Source organism: Crinia signifera, unplaced genomic scaffold, assembly GCF_055691185.1.
Source record: "Crinia signifera unplaced genomic scaffold, ASM5569118v1 HAP2_SCAFFOLD_81, whole genome shotgun sequence".
Taxonomy (NCBI): domain Eukaryota; kingdom Metazoa; phylum Chordata; class Amphibia; order Anura; family Myobatrachidae; genus Crinia; species Crinia signifera.
Window position 1 is genome coordinate 594,425 of NW_028142719.1, and position 16,051 is coordinate 610,475.

The 16,051-nt window shown below is 49.9% G+C and overlaps 1 protein-coding gene across 14 annotated transcripts; it reads left to right on the forward strand.

The window, feature by feature from the left end:
• The first annotated feature begins 90 nt into the window (after positions 1 to 90).
• LOC146056550 (uncharacterized) lies at positions 91 to 4,203 on the forward strand. 14 transcript variants are annotated; one of them, XM_083168405.1, is made up of 5 exons: positions 91 to 644; positions 677 to 798; positions 948 to 979; positions 1,070 to 1,101; positions 1,281 to 4,203. In XM_083168405.1, exons 1-5 carry the CDS (start codon positions 91 to 93, stop codon positions 1,909 to 1,911), a joined length of 1,371 nt encoding a protein of 456 aa, XP_083024531.1. In that variant the 3' UTR covers positions 1,912 to 4,203. The 14 variants fall into 14 exon arrangements, 8 of the variants coding, with proteins under 8 accessions (XP_083024531.1, XP_083024530.1, XP_083024528.1 ...); XM_083168404.1 differs by having other exon boundaries at positions 948 to 1,101; XM_083168402.1 differs by having other exon boundaries at positions 91 to 402; positions 525 to 644; positions 948 to 4,203.
• The last annotated feature ends 11,848 nt before the right edge of the window (positions 4,204 to 16,051 follow it).

Sequence of the window (16,051 nt, forward strand, 5' to 3'; positions counted from 1 at the left end):
CACCAGGTCTACGCTGAATGCCACAGATGTTTATTTTCTCTTTGGTACACCCTGAGGTTCCAAGCAAACCATGGTTTATAAAAGTCTGCCATGCCACAAACACGCAATGGTCACCTGAAGAACATGCTACACAAGGAACTCAACAAGTCCTGTCCGCTATTTGTCCTGACCAGTATGACTTCACCTAAACCATCAGCAGCCTCTTGTCCACCCACCTCCCCCTTCAGCACCACCTACCCCACTCTTACTGCCTGTCATCCACCAATTACACCTTCCTACAGTCTCCTATCTACCCCCAGGTGTTGGCCTCCACCCAACCAACATCTCAACAATCCACCACCTGTCCATCTGTATTCAGCAACCCCCGCACCTGCCCGTCTGTATTCTCAGCAACCCCCGCACCTGCCCGTCTGTATTCTCAGCAACCCCCGCACCTGCGCGTCTGTATTCTGCAACCCCTGCACCTGCGTGTCTGTATTCAACAACTCCCGCACCTGCCCGTCTGTATTCAGCAACCCACGCACCTGCCTGTCTGTATTCAGCAACCCCCGCACCTGCCCGTCTGTATTCAGCAACCCCCGCACCTGCCCGTCTGTATTCAGCAACTCCCGCACCTGCCCGTCTGTATTCAGCAACTCCCGCACCTGCCCGTCTGTATTCAGCAACCCCCTTGCACCTGCCCGTCTGTATTCAGCAACCCTCGCACCTGCCCGTCTGTATTCAGCAACCCTCGCCCCTGCCCGTCTGTATTCAGCAACCCCCGCACCTGCCCGTCTGTATTCTCAGCAACCCCCGCACCTGCCCGTCTGTATTCAGCAACCCCCGCACCTGCCCGTCTGTATTCAGCAACCCCCGCACCTGCCCGTCTGTATTCAGCAACCCTCGCACCTGCCCGTCTGTATTCAGCAACCCTCGCACCTGCCCGTCTGTATTCAGCAACCCCGCACCTGCCCGTCTGTATTCTCAGCAACCCCCGCACCTGCGCGTCTGTATTCAGCAACCCCCGCACCTGCGCGTCTGTATTCAGCAACCCCCGCACCTGCGCGTCTGTATTCAGCAACCCCCGCACCTGCCCGTCTGTATTCTCAGCAACCCCCGCACCTGCCCGTCTGTATTCAGCAACCCTCACACCTGCGTGTCTGTATTCAGCAACCCCCGCACCTGCCCGTCTGTATTCAGCAACCCCCGCACCTGCCCGTCTGTATTCAGCAACCCTCGCACCTGCCCGTCTGTATTCAGCAACCCTCGCCCCTGCCCGTCTGTATTCAGCAACCCCGCACCTGCCCGTCTGTATTCTCAGCAACCCCCGCACCTGCGCGTCTGTATTCAGCAACCCCCGCACCTGCGCGTCTGTATTCAGCAACCCCCGCACCTGCCCGTCTGTATTCTCAGCAACCCCCGCACCTGCCCGTCTTTATTCAGCAACCCCCGAACCTGCCCGTCTGTATTGAGCAACCCCCGCACCTGCGTGTCTGTATTCAGCAGCTCCCGCACCTGCCCGTCTGTATTCAGCAACCCACGCACCTGCCCGTCTGTATTCAGCAACCCCCGCACCTGCCCGTCTGTATTCAGCAACCCCCGCACCTGCCCGCCTGTATTCAGCAACTCCCGCACCTGCCCGCCTGTATTCAGCAACTCCCGCACCTGCCTGCCTGTATTCAGCAACCCCCACACCTGCCCGCCTGTATTCAGCAACCCTCGCACCTGCCCGTCTGTATTCAGCAACCCTCGCCCCTGCCCGTCTGTATTCAGCAACCCTCGCCCCTGCCCGTCTGTATTCAGCAACCCTCGCCCCTGCCCGTCTGTATTCAGCAACCCCCGCCCCTGCCCGTCTGTATTCAGCAACCCCCGCCCCTGCCCGTCTGTATTCAGCAACCCCCGCACCTGCCCGCCTCCATCCTAACACCATGATTCAGTAGCCTCCCACCCAATTCACATCAGCAGTCACCCCCTGTGTTCCGCAGCCTCGCACCTGCCCCCTGTGTTCCGCAGCCTCGCACCTGCCCCCTGTGTTCCGCAGCCTCGCACCTGCCCCCTGTGTTCCGCAGCCTCGCACCTGCCCCCTGTGTTCCGCAGCCTCGCACCTGCCCCTGTGTTCCGCAGCCTCGCACCTGCCCCCTGTGTTCCGCAGCCTCGCACCTGCCCCCTGTGTTCCGCAGCCTCGCACCTGCCCCCTGTGTTCCGCAGCCTCGCACCTGCCCCCTGTGTTCCGCAGCCTCGCACCTGCCCCCTGTGTTCCGCAGCCTCGCACCTGCCCCCTGTGTTCCGCAGCCTCGCACCTGCCCCCTGTGTTCCGCAGCCTCGCACCTGCCCCCTGTGTTCCGCAGCCTCGCACCTGCCCCCTGTGTTCCGCAGCCTCGCACCTGCCCCCTGTGTTCCGCAGCCTCGCACCTGCCCCCTGTGTTCCGCAGCCTCGCACCTGCCCCCTGTGTTCCGCAGCCTCGCACCTGCCCCCTGTGTTCCGCAGCCTCCCACCCCACAAGTCTGTATACAATGGATGAAGTGACTAATTGCAGATAATAGAACGAGACACGGGATTTGCCTGGACCGATGGCTTTCTGACATTGGGGCGAGTGGCAGACTGACGGATGTATCCGAATTGCAGAAAAGCTTCCAGTATTCAGCCGCGGCCCATCGCAGCTCGCCATCACGTGACCTGTTTCAGTATTCCCCGTACAGATTGTCAGATGTATCGGCTGCGAGTTTGCAGATCACCAGCATATGTGCCGGAACATATCGCCTGATCGTAGCAGCGCCAGAGGCCGGCGGGATGACTCTGACCGTGGTTCTCTGTCCATCCGGAGCGTAATCAGGAGAACCACAGTCAGTGTATATTATAGTTAGTGCTCAGGGACAACAAAGCCATAGAGAAACATTTATCATTATTTATTTAATTTATTGTTCTGCGGACAGGTAAATGCTAAATAAATATGGATTCTAGAGACGGGGGATCTTTCCCCGAAACGACATGGGGTGTAAGTAAAGGAATTTTATCTGCTTAAAATACTGTGGGTTGTCGCTGTTTCATCCTTATGTATATTTGGTCTGGCATACAGCCTGCGGAGGGCCCCGATACACAGGACAGCAGGAGGGCCGGGTTCATTTTTTTGGTTAATTTGGGTCATAATAATTAATGATCGAGGCAGCAATTATACCTCGTGTCCTGTTGTTTTGTCATTAACAAAAGCATTTTATTGTCTCCATTAATTTACTATTAATAATAATAATTACCTTTTAATATGTATTTTCTATTGTTCTCTGAAGAAATAAATGATTCTATAATTTGGTATTAAATTGCCACCAGTCATTGAATTATTGCTTCATTAAATAATAATTATTGCCAATTTAATAATATGTAATTCTGGCGGTTTAGGTTCTGGTGATTCTCTCCTCGTTAAATCTGGGGGGTTTGAAGCCCCAAATCCCCATATACATTATAATAAGGTAGATGAACATGGGGGTGCGTTTTACCAGTGGGATTGTGGTGACCATGGGAATCCTGGGTAATAATGGCCACGCGCCAAGTTGGAGAAGTAACACACTTTGTCCTTGACCTGACGTTTTAAGAACTTTATTATGATGTAAATGTTTTCATTTATTTTGCAGCATGAATTGTACGGTGCTAGGGAAGAGGCTGGGGTGTCCTCCGAGGCGGGGGTTATAGTCTGTGGTGTCCTCCGAGGCTGGGGTGTCCTCCGAGGCGGGGGTTATAGTCTGGGGTGTCCTCCGAGGCGGGGGTTATGGTCTGGGGTGTCTTCCGAGGCTGGGGTTATAGGCTGGGGTGTCCTCCGAGGCTGGGGTTATAGGCTGGGGTGTCCTCCGAGGCTGGGGTGTCCTCCGAGGCTGGGGTTATAGGCTGGGGTGTCCTCCGAGGCTGGGGTGTCCTCCGAGGCTGGCCTATCGTCCGATTCATACTTTAGTGTTATATTCTATATCCAGAGAGGGAGACGGATCAGATGATTCTGCTTCTGGCAAGATGGCACCTTTTTTGTTTTTCTGGTGCACGGAAATGTCACTTTACTGACGCACAAAGATGTCACTTTACTGACGGCTGGACAGTACATTTGCTGACCCCAGGCTGGGAGTCTGAGTATTATCACATGGAGCAGATTATCCCGCGTGCTCAGTCACAGGCCAGGAAATATATACTGTATATAATGATGAATTGTAAATATTTGGACAAATAAATATTCTAACCAATAACGTCCTGTGTATGTCATATGTCACACATGAGACAGGATGTAACATACATGTATAATGCCACATTGAAGCCACTATATACCGGGAAAGCAGGAACATGGACAATGATGAGTTTCACTGTACAAAGCAGTGAGTGGAGAAATCGCCCCTAGCAACCAGTCAACATTGAGGTAACATTTTTGTTTGTCGGGAGGCTTGCCACCTAGCAACAGCTGGTGGGTTAGGCTGGCAAGCCTCCCGACTGCGCAGGAAAGGTAAAGTGAAAAAAAGATTTTTCACTTACCTTTCCCCTGATCTAGGGAGCGGGTCCGGGTGCGCGCACGCTGGTCACGTGCACGCGCGCGCTCTCCTGAGCCCGGGATCCCGCCCCCTAGCTTTAGTTTTTTCTTCAGCGCTGACAGAGATGGAGGACTCAGTGTCTGTCTCTGCAACAGACACACTTTACCAGTCCCCATCTGTCAGCAAGTGGCCCAAAATGTCTAAAAAGAGGAGGCAACAGGTGTCTGAGGACAGTTCCTCCTCAGAAGACATTATTATTAAGAGGAAAAAGTGCACAGCCCCTGTCTGCTCTGAGGGGAGCAGGGACAGTTCTCAGTCTGAGAGGGAGACACCTGGTGGTCAGCAACAGTCTCCCTCAGTGTTTCCTCAGAAAAAGGTGCGGAAACACAGCATGAAAAAGAAACAGACAATGTTTCTCACAGAGACGCCCGTACGGGAGAACACGTCTCTTTCCCGGGTATTGCCCGTAGTCGGAATACCCAAATGGTGCGTGACATTCCACCATCTTCTGCCCACGGCCGGCACAAACACACTGCCTCTGAACGGCAGCATTTGCTAACCCAGTCCCATAAGGGTTCTAGCAAGCAGCATGCGCTGCCTAAACATCACGACTATAGTGAGACAGTAACCCCTCAGGTAGACTGGGAGTCAGAGGAGGTTACTAGAACGTCCGCATCCACTAAAAGGGGCGAGTACAGCGACCTGCAGATGGCCAGGGTACAATTGGCGGGCAGAACGCCACCCAATAAATTATACGCCTCTCATTGGGCACTTAATGAATGCTCAGAAGTTTATAATTTTGCCCAGTTAGCATTCAGAACTGCTCTGGTGAAAGAGGATGAAATGGTTCTAAGAAGCCATACGGGCATACCCGATATACCAGCCCTATTTGCTCCCGAAATTGACCCGGCACTCAGCTCACTAATAGGGGAGAGAACCCAAAGTGACGCTAACGATAAGCTTCTAAGGAAGATACAGCTGAAAGTGTCAGACGCAGCTGGTCCCCTCCTCTTTGTCCTGGATAAAGCAGAAAAAGAGGGAGAATGTGGGCGTTCTCTAGATTCCCTAATAGCATCTAAGAACGCCCTCCTTAAGGCCATTAGCAGAGCCACTTTAAGGATTGGCCAAACTTTTGATTATATAACAAATACCCGCAGAGTACGCTGGCTCACAAAGGCGGGTTTAACAAACCTCGCACCTAAGCCCATGGAGGTACCCAACCTGGTAGATGGAGACCTGTTTGGTCCAGACTTCATCAATGAGGTTAGGATACGATACAAGGCCCGCAGATCCTTCTCAGATCTAAAAGGCCCCCAATCCTCCAGAAGACCCTTTTCCCAAGTGGGTCGAGCTGCATCAGCCAGTGGTTCGGCCCGAGACGACTACAGTGGCGCCACCAGAGGATCGAGAGGAGGCTCCTACAGGACAAGACCCACGAGAGGTGGAACGTCCTACAACAGGAACCCCTCAAGGAGAGATACAGGTTATGGTAAGTCCCGTACATATAACCCCCCCACCTTGGCCTCTCACAAGCTGTAACAGTTTGGAAAACAATCTCCACAGACAAGTGGATTATAAAAATTATAGAGAAAGGGCTATCCCTACCTCTTATCCATTTTCCGCGCCAAGCATTTCCCTGTACAAGAAATTGCAGCCCGCTACTAGACGAAGTGTTGTCCATAGCACTGTCGCAGGGCAAGATAGAATTTCCTTATAAGGAAAACAGATGACACTTAGACCCGTCCTGAATTTAAAAAACCTAAATCGCTTCATAAGAAGACGCACATTCAGGATGGAGGGCTTACCAGAAGTCCCATTCCTACTTTCCCAAAAACGGCTATTGTATCAAGGTAGACCTCAAGGAGGCCTTCCATTCAATACGGGTCTGCAAAAACCACAGAAGATTACTAAGATTCTTCTGGAAGGACACACTATACCAATGGACGGTGATGGTCTTCGGGCTGTCAAACGCACCGTACACATTTACTCGCCTGATGAAGGCGGTAGTGTCTCACCTTTGTCAGAAGGGGATCTGTTGCCTAATATATCTGGACGATCTACTTGTAGTTCACCCAGACAGAGAGACTCTCCTCTCGCAACGGAATCTGACTACAACCCTTCTCCTAGACTTGGGTTTCACCATAAATTACCCCAAATCGATTCTGGTCCCGTGCCAGTCAATAATATTCCTGGGATTCCTGATAGACTCCACCTCCTTCTCGATATCAGTCCCACCAGAGAAATGGACAGAAGTACAGACAGTAATTTCTCGTACCCTCCATCGCCAGCTGTCGATGAGAGACTTAGCCAAACTCATAGGGAAAATGAGAGCTCTGGGTCCCGGATTTCTGCAAGTCCCTCTCCTATGCAGATTTTCCCAGTTCCTCCTAGGGAACCTACTCAGGAAGGGTTTTTCCTGGAGAGAGAAAATCCAATTAACCCCCCCAGTTCGAACAGAAATAGAGAACTGGACAATTCTTTCCTTACCAACACCCAGACCTCTATTGGACCCAATACCAAACATAATAATTTCCTCAGACGCTTCCCTGACGGGTTGGGGGGCATGCACACAGAACAAAGCAATAAGGGGAGTTTGGTCCACCCAGGAGACCAGGTCCCACATAAATCTATTAGAGCTGAGGGCGGCCAAACTAGCACTACACTCCCTCATTCCTCCCCACACTCAGGGGATCTCTACAGATCTGCTTAGACAACAGGACAGCAGTTTCGTACCTGAACAGGATGGGAGGCACTAAATCTCTCCATCTCTGTCTAGAAGCAGTAGAGATTTGGAATTGGGCAGTCCAGAGGAACATTCTCCTCACAGCCGTTTATATACCGGGGGAATTAAACGAACTGGCAGACTCTTTATCCCGGGACCATCTCTCTTTAGACAGAGTAACCCTCAGACCACAGGTTTTCCAGAACATTATCAAAATGTTCGGAATCCCGGGGATAGACCTGTTTGCGACCCCATCCAATGCACAAGTTCCTACCTTTGTCTCCAGGGTATGGACGAAGGGAGCATTACACATGGATGCCATGTCCTTCCCATGGACAGACCTTTCCCTTCCATATGCATTTCGCCCTCCAGCCTTACTGCTAAAAGTCCTCCACAAGATCAGGATAGACAAAGTACCCCACATAATCCTGGTCTACCCAGTGTGGCCCTCCAGGATCTGGTTCCCTTTAGTCAATCAGTTGCGCAAGGGACCAAAGATCCACCTAGGTCTCCCCAGAGAATGTTTTCAGGGGACCCCAGACCTCCTCCAGAAACTGCCACAATCCATGTGGATAGCGACATTACTCGGCTATTAGCAAACGCCAACTTATCTTCGGCATCAGTAACACTAATCAATGCCTCTCTGAGACCCAGAACTAGGGCCAGATACCGAGCTATCATTAACGAATACAGTACATGGGTAACTACTCGGTCTCAAGCCCTCTCTTCCAATACCCTCAACTTAGCCTTAGACTTCTTAGCAGCTAAGTTTGAGGCTGGCCTGGCATCTACTACCATACGCTCTTACGGCTCGGCCTTAGCATTATTGGTTCCCGGTCTTACAGAGAATAAGCTCTACCTACGTCTTCTGAAGGGAGCTTTCCTCTCCAGACCATGTTGTCCCCGCTACTGTAGTACATGGGACACCAAACCATTTTTACAATTCCTGGCCTCCATAGACTCTACAACAGATATGGGTATGTTATCCAGGAAGCCAGCATCTCTACTAGCCTTAGCCTTTGCTGCGAGAGGTGCTGAACTCAGCCTCATACACATATCAGACCCATGGCTGACACAAACCCCATTAGGCTTTCACATAATCCTAAAGGGTCACACAAAAACCAGCTCTCTAAGCAACCCGCTGGTAGAGTTCGACATACTGAAAGACCATTCAGATGTCGACCTGTGCTAGTTACATGCTTGACACATTACCTCCAAATGACATCCTCGATTCGGGGTGACCATTCCCAGTTATTTATTACATGCCGTAAACCCTTCCGCCCCGCTACACCATCTACTATCCGTGGATGGATAGTAGCTGCAATGAACCTGGCAGAAATAGACACATCAACCTTCAAATGTCATTCAATTAGGGGCGCAGCTGTTACTTCCGCTGCAGCCAAGGGCTTACCACTACAATCGATAATGCAAGCTGCCCATTGGTCATCCAGCCGCACTTTTGTAAAACACTACTGGAGACCCACCGATCCTCAAAGGATCGAGTTCATTAGAGCAACCACCAGGTATGTGGTAGTCTACCCACCAGCTGTTGCTAGGTGGCAAGCCTCCCGACGAACAAACAGTAGTTTGCAGGAATCTATGACCTGCAAACTTTCTTTGTTCTAGGGAATAGGATTGCCACCTAGCAACAGCTCCCACCCAACCCACCCTAGACCTTGCTAGGTCCGTTGGTTACTCTAAATCAATTCTATGATCCTGTAATTCTTTTCTGCCCTTTCAGGCGCACCAAAAGGCCAGAAGAAGCCACAGGCACAACCAGCTAAGAAGAACAAGTAGATCCGTCTGGCTCATTCGCCCGCCGTTTCAAGTTGACCACTTGGTCCTTCTTATTGGACTCTATCTTCTATAGACAGTATTGGTGGTCCTAGTTAGTCCTTACCAGTTCTCGTTTCACTTACGTGATTATGTTCAGTAAAATCCTTCGTTGCACCTATTTTCTCCTTGTCATTATTCCTTAATAGTTTGACTAAGGTGTTCCATCCAAATTGTTCTATTTGGGATTGCCATCGGCGACCTTCCGAAAAAACTAAAGCTAGGGAGCGGGATCCCGGGCTCAGGAGAGCGTGCACGTGACCAGCATGCGCGTGCGCATGCGTCCGGACCCGCTCCCTAGATCAGGGGAAAGGCAAGTGAAAAATCTTTTTCACTTTACCTTTCCTGCGCAGTCGGGAGGCTTGCCAGCCTAACCCACCAGCTGTTGCTAGGTGGCAATCCTATTCCCTAGAACAAAGAAAGTTTGCAGGTCATAGATTCCTGCAAACTACTGTATCAAGTGCATTCTATAAAATTATATGTAGGTGTCCCCTCACCTCGCTGTGTGTTACATTCATTACAGTCCCCTCACCTCCCTGTGTGTTACATTCATCACTGTCCCCTCACCTCCCTGTGTGTTACATTCATCACTGTCACCTCACCTCCCTGTGTGTTACATTCATCACTGTCCCCTCACCTCCCTGTGTGTTACATTCATCACTGTCCCCTCACCTCCCTGTGTGTTACATTCATTACTGTCCCCTCACCTCCCTGTGTGTTACATTCATCACTGTCCCCTCACCTCCCTGTGTGTTACATTCATCACTGTCCCCTCACCTCCCTGTGTGTTACATTCATTACTGTCCCCTCACCTCCCTGTGTGTTACATTCATTACTATCCCCTCACCTCCCTGTGTGTTACATTCATCACTGTCCCCTCGCCTCCCTGTGTGTTACATCAGGGTTGCCGACCCTCCCGGAATTTGCGGGAGTCTCCCGAAAATCGGGTCCTTCCTCCCGGCCCCCGGAAGGGTGGGCAACCCTCCCGGAATCAGGGGGACCCTCACTGAGCCCCCCGATCGCGGCATTTATATGCCGCAATCCGCGGGTCTCAGGGGAGGGGGCGGAGCTAAAATGGCACAATCGTGACGTTTTAGCCCCGCCCCTCCTTGGATATCAGTTATTTAGTATATTTCCCGTAATGGGGGCGGAGCTTAATGACGTCACGGTTAAGCCCCGCCCCCAAAAATCGTAATGAAAGCTTCCTCTCCGGGCTTCTCCCGGAGAGGATTTTCTAAAAGTCGGCAACCCTGTGTTACATTCATTACAGTCCCCTCGCCTCCCTGTGTTACATTCATTACAGTCCCCTCGCCTCCCTGTGTGTTACATTCATTGCTGTCCCCTCACCTCTCTGTGTGTTACATTCATTACTATCCCCTCACCTCCCTGTGTGTTACATTCATCACTGTCCCCTCGCCTCCCTGTGTGTTACATTCATTAGTCCCCTCGCCTCCCTGTGTTACATTCATTACAGTCCCCTCGCCTCCCTGTGTGTTACATTCATTACTTTCCCCTCGCCTCCCTGTGTGTTACATTCATTACTGTCCCCTCACCTCCCTGTGTGTTACATTCATCACTGTCCCCTCACCTCCCTGTGTGTTACATTCATCACAGTCCCCTCACCTCCCTGTGTGTTACATTCATCACAGTCCCCTCACCTCCCTGTGTGTTACATTCATTAGTCCCCTCGCCTCCCTGTGTTACATTCATTACAGTCCCCTCGCCTCCCTGTGTGTTACATTCATTACTTTCCCCTCGCCTCCCTGTGTGTTACATTCATTACTGTCCCCTCGCCTCCCTGTGTGTTACATTCATTACTTTCCCCTCGCCTCCCTGTGTGTTACATTCATTACTGTCCCCTCGCCTCCCTGTGTTACATTCATCACTGTCCCCTCGCCTCCCTGTGTGTTACATTCATCACTGTCCCCTCGCCTCCCTGTGTGTTACATTCATCACTGTCCCCTCATCTCCCTGTGTGTTACATTCATTACAGTCCCCTCGCCTCCCTGTGTGTTACATTCATTACTTTCCCCTCGCCTCCCTGTGTGTTACATTCATTACTGTCCCCTCGCCTCCCTGTGTGTTACATTCATCACTGTCCCCTCGCCTCCCTGTGTGTTACATTCATTACTGTCCCCTCGCCTCCCTGTGTGTTACATTCATTACTTTCCCCTCGCCTCCCTGTGTGTTACATTCATTACAGTCCCCTCGCCTCCCTGTTACATTCATTACAGTCCCCTCGCCTCCCTGTGTGTTACATTCATTACTTTCCCCTCGCCTCCCTGTGTGTTACATTCATTACTGTCCCCTCGCCTCCCTGTGTGTTACATTCATCACTGTCCCCTCGGCTCCCTGTGTGTTACATTCATTACTTTCCCCTCGCCTCCCTGTGTGTTACATTCATTACTGTCCCCTCGCCTCCCTGTGTGTTACATTCATCACTGTCCCCTCGGCTCCCTGTGTGTTACATTCATCACTGTCCCCTCGGCTCCCTGTGTGTTACATTCATCACTGTTCCCTCGCCTCCCTGTGTGTTACATTCATCACTGTTCCCTCGCCTCCCTGTGTGTTACATTCATCACTGTTCCCTCGCCTCCCTGTGTGTTACATTCATCACTGTCCCCTCGGCTCCCTCTGTGTTACATTCATCACTGTCCCCTCGGCTCCCTGTGTGTTACATTCATCACTGTTCCCTCGGCTCCCTGTGTGTTACATTCATCACTGTCCCCTCGGCTCCCTGTGTGTTACATTCATCACTGTCCCCTCGGCTCCCTGTGTGTTACATTCATCACTGTTCCCTCGGCTCCCTGTGTGTTACATTCATCACTGTCCCCTCGGCTCCCTGTGTGTTACATTCATCACTGTTCCCTCGGCTCCCTGTGTGTTACATTCATCACTGTCCCCTCGCCTCCCTGTGTGTTACATTCATCACTGTCCCCTCGCCTCCCTGTGTGTTACATTCATCACTGTCCCCTCGCCTCCCTGTGTGTTACATTCATCACTGTCCCCTCGGCTCCCTGTGTGTTACATTCATCACTGTCCCCTCATCTCCCTGTGTGTTACATTCATCACTGTTCCCTCGGCTCCCTGTGTGTTACATTCATCACTGTCCCCTCGGCTCCCTGTGTGTTACATTCATTACTTTCCCCTCGCCTCCCTGTGTGTTACATTCATCACTGTTCCCTCGCCTCCCTGTGTGTTACATTCATCACTGTCCCCTCATCTCCCTGTGTGTTACATTCATCACTGTCCCCTCGGCTCCCTGTGTGTTACATTCATTACTGTCCCCTCGCCTCCCTGTGTGTTACATGATTCATCACTATCCCCTCACCTCCCTGTGTGTTACATTCATCACTGTCCCCTCGCCTCCCTGTGTGTTACATTCATCACTGTCCCCTCACCTCCCTGTGTGTTACATTCATCACTGTCCCCTCGCCTCCCTGTGTGTTACATTCATCACTGTCCCCTCATCTCCCTGTGTGTTACATTCATCACTGTCCCCTCAGAGCCCACGAGGCTGAAGTTGGCTTCTTATTCGGCCAGCTTCTTATTCGAGCTCCAGCTTCTTATTCAGGACAATCACTTTTACAAGGGTTAATGAATCTTGGACCACAAATTTGACTGCAGAAATCAACACAGGGGGGGTCACGTACATATGACCCACTAGCAATTTCTTTTGACCAACAATGATTTGGGCAGAAAATGGGCACAAAAATGGGCATGGGTCCCAGATATCATTTTGAATAAGTAGCTGGTGTCCTGCAAGGGCTAAACAGCGTTGGTCAAAAAATATTACACTGGAAACCCGCACAGGGGGGTCACTTACATATGACCCACTTGCCATTTCTTTTGACCAACAAGGATTTGGGCAGAAATAGGGCACTAAAGTGGGCATGGGTCCCAGAATCATCATTTTGAATAAGTAGCTGGTGTTCTGCAAGGGTTAAACAGCGTTGGTCAAAAAATCTTACACTTGGAATCCACACAGGGGGGTCAGATACATATGACCCACTTGCCATTTCTTTTGACCAACAAGGATTTGGGCAGAAATAGGGCACTAAAGTGGGCATAGGTCCCAGATGTCATCATTTTGAATAAGTAGCTGGTGTCCTGCAAGGGTTAAACAGCGTTGGTCAAAACATATTACACTTGAAACCCACACAGGGAGGTTGCCTACATATGACCCACTTGCAATTTCTTTTGACCAACAATGATTTGGGCAGAAAATGGGCACAAAAATGGGCATGGGTCCCAGAATCATCATTTTGAATAAGTAGCTGGTGTTCTGCAAGGGTTAAACAGCGTTGGTCAACAAATATTACACTGAAAACCCGCACTAGGGGGTCACTTACATATCACCCACTTGCCATTTCTTTTGACCAACAAGGATTTGGGCAGAAATAGGGCAGTAAAGTGGGCATAGGTCCCAGATGTCATCATTTTGAATAAGTAGCTGGTGTCCTGCAAGGGTTAAACAGCGTTGGTCAAAAAATGTTACACTTGGAATCCACACAGGGGGGTCAGATACATATGACCCACTTGCCATTTCTTTTGACCAACAAGGATTTGGGCAGAAATAGGGCAGTAAAGTGGGCATGGGTCCCCGAATCATCATTTTGAATAAGTAGCTGGTGTCCTGCAACGGTTAAAAAGCGTTGGTCAAAAATATTACACTGGAAACCTGCACAGGGGGGTAACTTACATATGACCCACTTGCCATTTCTTTTGACCAACAAGGATTTGGGCAGAAATAGGGCAGTAAAGTGGGCATAGGTCCCAGATGTCATCATTTTGAATAAGTAGCTGGTGTCCTGCAAGGGTTAAACAGCGTTGGTCAAAAAATGTTACACTTGGAATCCACACAGGGGGGTCTGATACATATGACCCACTTGCCATTTCTTTTGACCAACATGGATTTGGGCAGAAATAGGGCAGTAAAGTGGGCATGGGTCCCAGAATCATCATTTTGAATAAGTAGCTGGTGTTCTGCAAGGGTTAAACAGCGTTGGTCAAAAAATATTACACTGGAAACCCGCACAGGGGGGTTGCCTACATATGACCCACTTGCAATTTATTTTGACCAACAATGATTTGGGCAGAAAATGGGCACAAAAATGTGCATGGGTCCCAGAATCATCATTTTGAATAAGTAGCTGGTGTTCTGCAAGGGTTAAACAGCGTTGGTCAACTAATATTACACAGAAAACCCGCACTAGGGGGTCACTTACATATCACCCACTTGCCATTTCTTTTGACCAACAAGGATTTGGGCAGAAATAGGGCAGTAAAGTGGGCACAGGTCCCAGAATCATCATTTTGAATAAGTAGCTGGTGTTCTGCAAGGGTTAAACAGCGTTGGACAAAAAATATTACACTGGAAACCCACACAGGGGGGTCACTTACATATGACCCACTTGCAATTTCTTTTGACCAACAATGATTTGGGCAGAAAATGGGCAGAAAAATGGGCATGGGTCCCAGAATCATCATTTTGAATAAGTAGCTGGTGTCCTGCAAGGGTTAAACAGCGTTGGTCAAAAAATATTACACTGGAAACCCGCACAGGGGGGTCACTTACATATGACCAACTTGCCATTTCTTTTGACCAACAAGGATTTGGGCAGAAATAGGGCAGTAAAGTGGGCATAGGTCCCAGATGTCATCATTTTGAATAAGTAACTGGTGTCCTCCAAGGGTTAAACAGCGTTGGTCAAAAAATGTTACACTTGGAATCCACACAGGGGGGTTGCCTACATATGACCCACTTGCAATTTCTTTTGAACAACAATGATTTGGGCAGAAAATGGGCATGGGTCCCAGAATCATCATTTTGAATAAGTAGCTGGTGTTCTGCAAGGGTTAAACAGCGTTGGTCAAAAAATCTTACACTTGGAATCCACACAGGGTGGTCAGATACATTTGACCCACTTGCCATTTCTTTTGACCAACAAGGATTTGGGCAGAAATAGGGCAGTAAAGTGGGCATGGGTCCCAGAATCATCATTTTGAATAAGTAGCTGGTGTCCTGCAAGGGTTAAACAGCGTTGGTCAAAAAATATTACACAGGAAACCCGCACAGGGGGGTCACTTACATATGACCCACTTGCCATTTCTTTTGACCAACAAGGATTTGGGCAGAAATAGGGCAGTAAAGTGGGCATGGGTCCCAGAATCATCATTTTGAATAAGTAGCTGGTGTCCTGCTAAGGTTAAACAGTGTTGGTCAAAAAATATTACACTTGGAATCCACACAGGGGGGTAACTTACATATGACCCACTTGCAATTTCTTTTGACCAACAATGATTTGGGCAGAAAATGGGCAGAAAAATGGGCATGGGACCCAGAATCATCATTTTGAATAAGTAGCTGGTGTTCTGCAAGGGTTAAACAGCGTTGGTCAAAAAATCTTACACTTGGAATCCACACAAGGGGGTTGCCTTCATATGACCCACTTGCAATTTCTTTTGACCAACAATGATTTGGGCAGAAAATGGGCACAAAAATGGGCATGGGTCCCAGAATCATCATTTTGAATAAGTAGCTGGTGTTCTGCAAGGGTTAAACAGCGTTGGTCAACTAATATTACACAGAAAACCCGCATTAGGGGGTCACTTACATATCACCCACTTGCCATTTCTTTTGACCAACAAGGATTTGGGCAGAAATAGGGCAGTAAAGTGGGCATAGGTCCCAGATGTCATCATTTTGAATAAGTAGCTGGCGTCCTGCAAGGGTTAAACAGCGTTGGTCAAAAAATGTTACACTTGGAATCCACACAGGGGGGTTGCCTACATATGACCCACTTGCAATTTCTTTTGACCAACAAGGATTTGGGCAGAAAATGGGCACAAAAATGGGCATGGGTCCCAGATATCATTTTGAATAAGTAGCTGGTGTCCTGCAAGGGCTAAACAGCGTTGGTCAAAAAATATTACACTGGAAACCCGCACAGGGGGGTCACTTACATATGACCCACTTGCCATTTCTTTTGACCAACAAGGATTTGGGCAGAAATA

What these genes read in the sequence shown, in the direction of transcription:
- LOC146056550 (XM_083168400.1), top strand. Translation starts at nt 91, where the DNA reads ATGCCACAAACACGCAATGGTCACCTGAAGAACATGCTACACAAGGAA. An exon ending in ATTCTCAGCAACCCCCGCAC is followed by an intron (nt 1,313 to 1,372) that starts CTGCGCGTCTGT and finishes CAACCCCCGCAC; the next exon opens with CTGCCCGTCTGTATTCTCAG.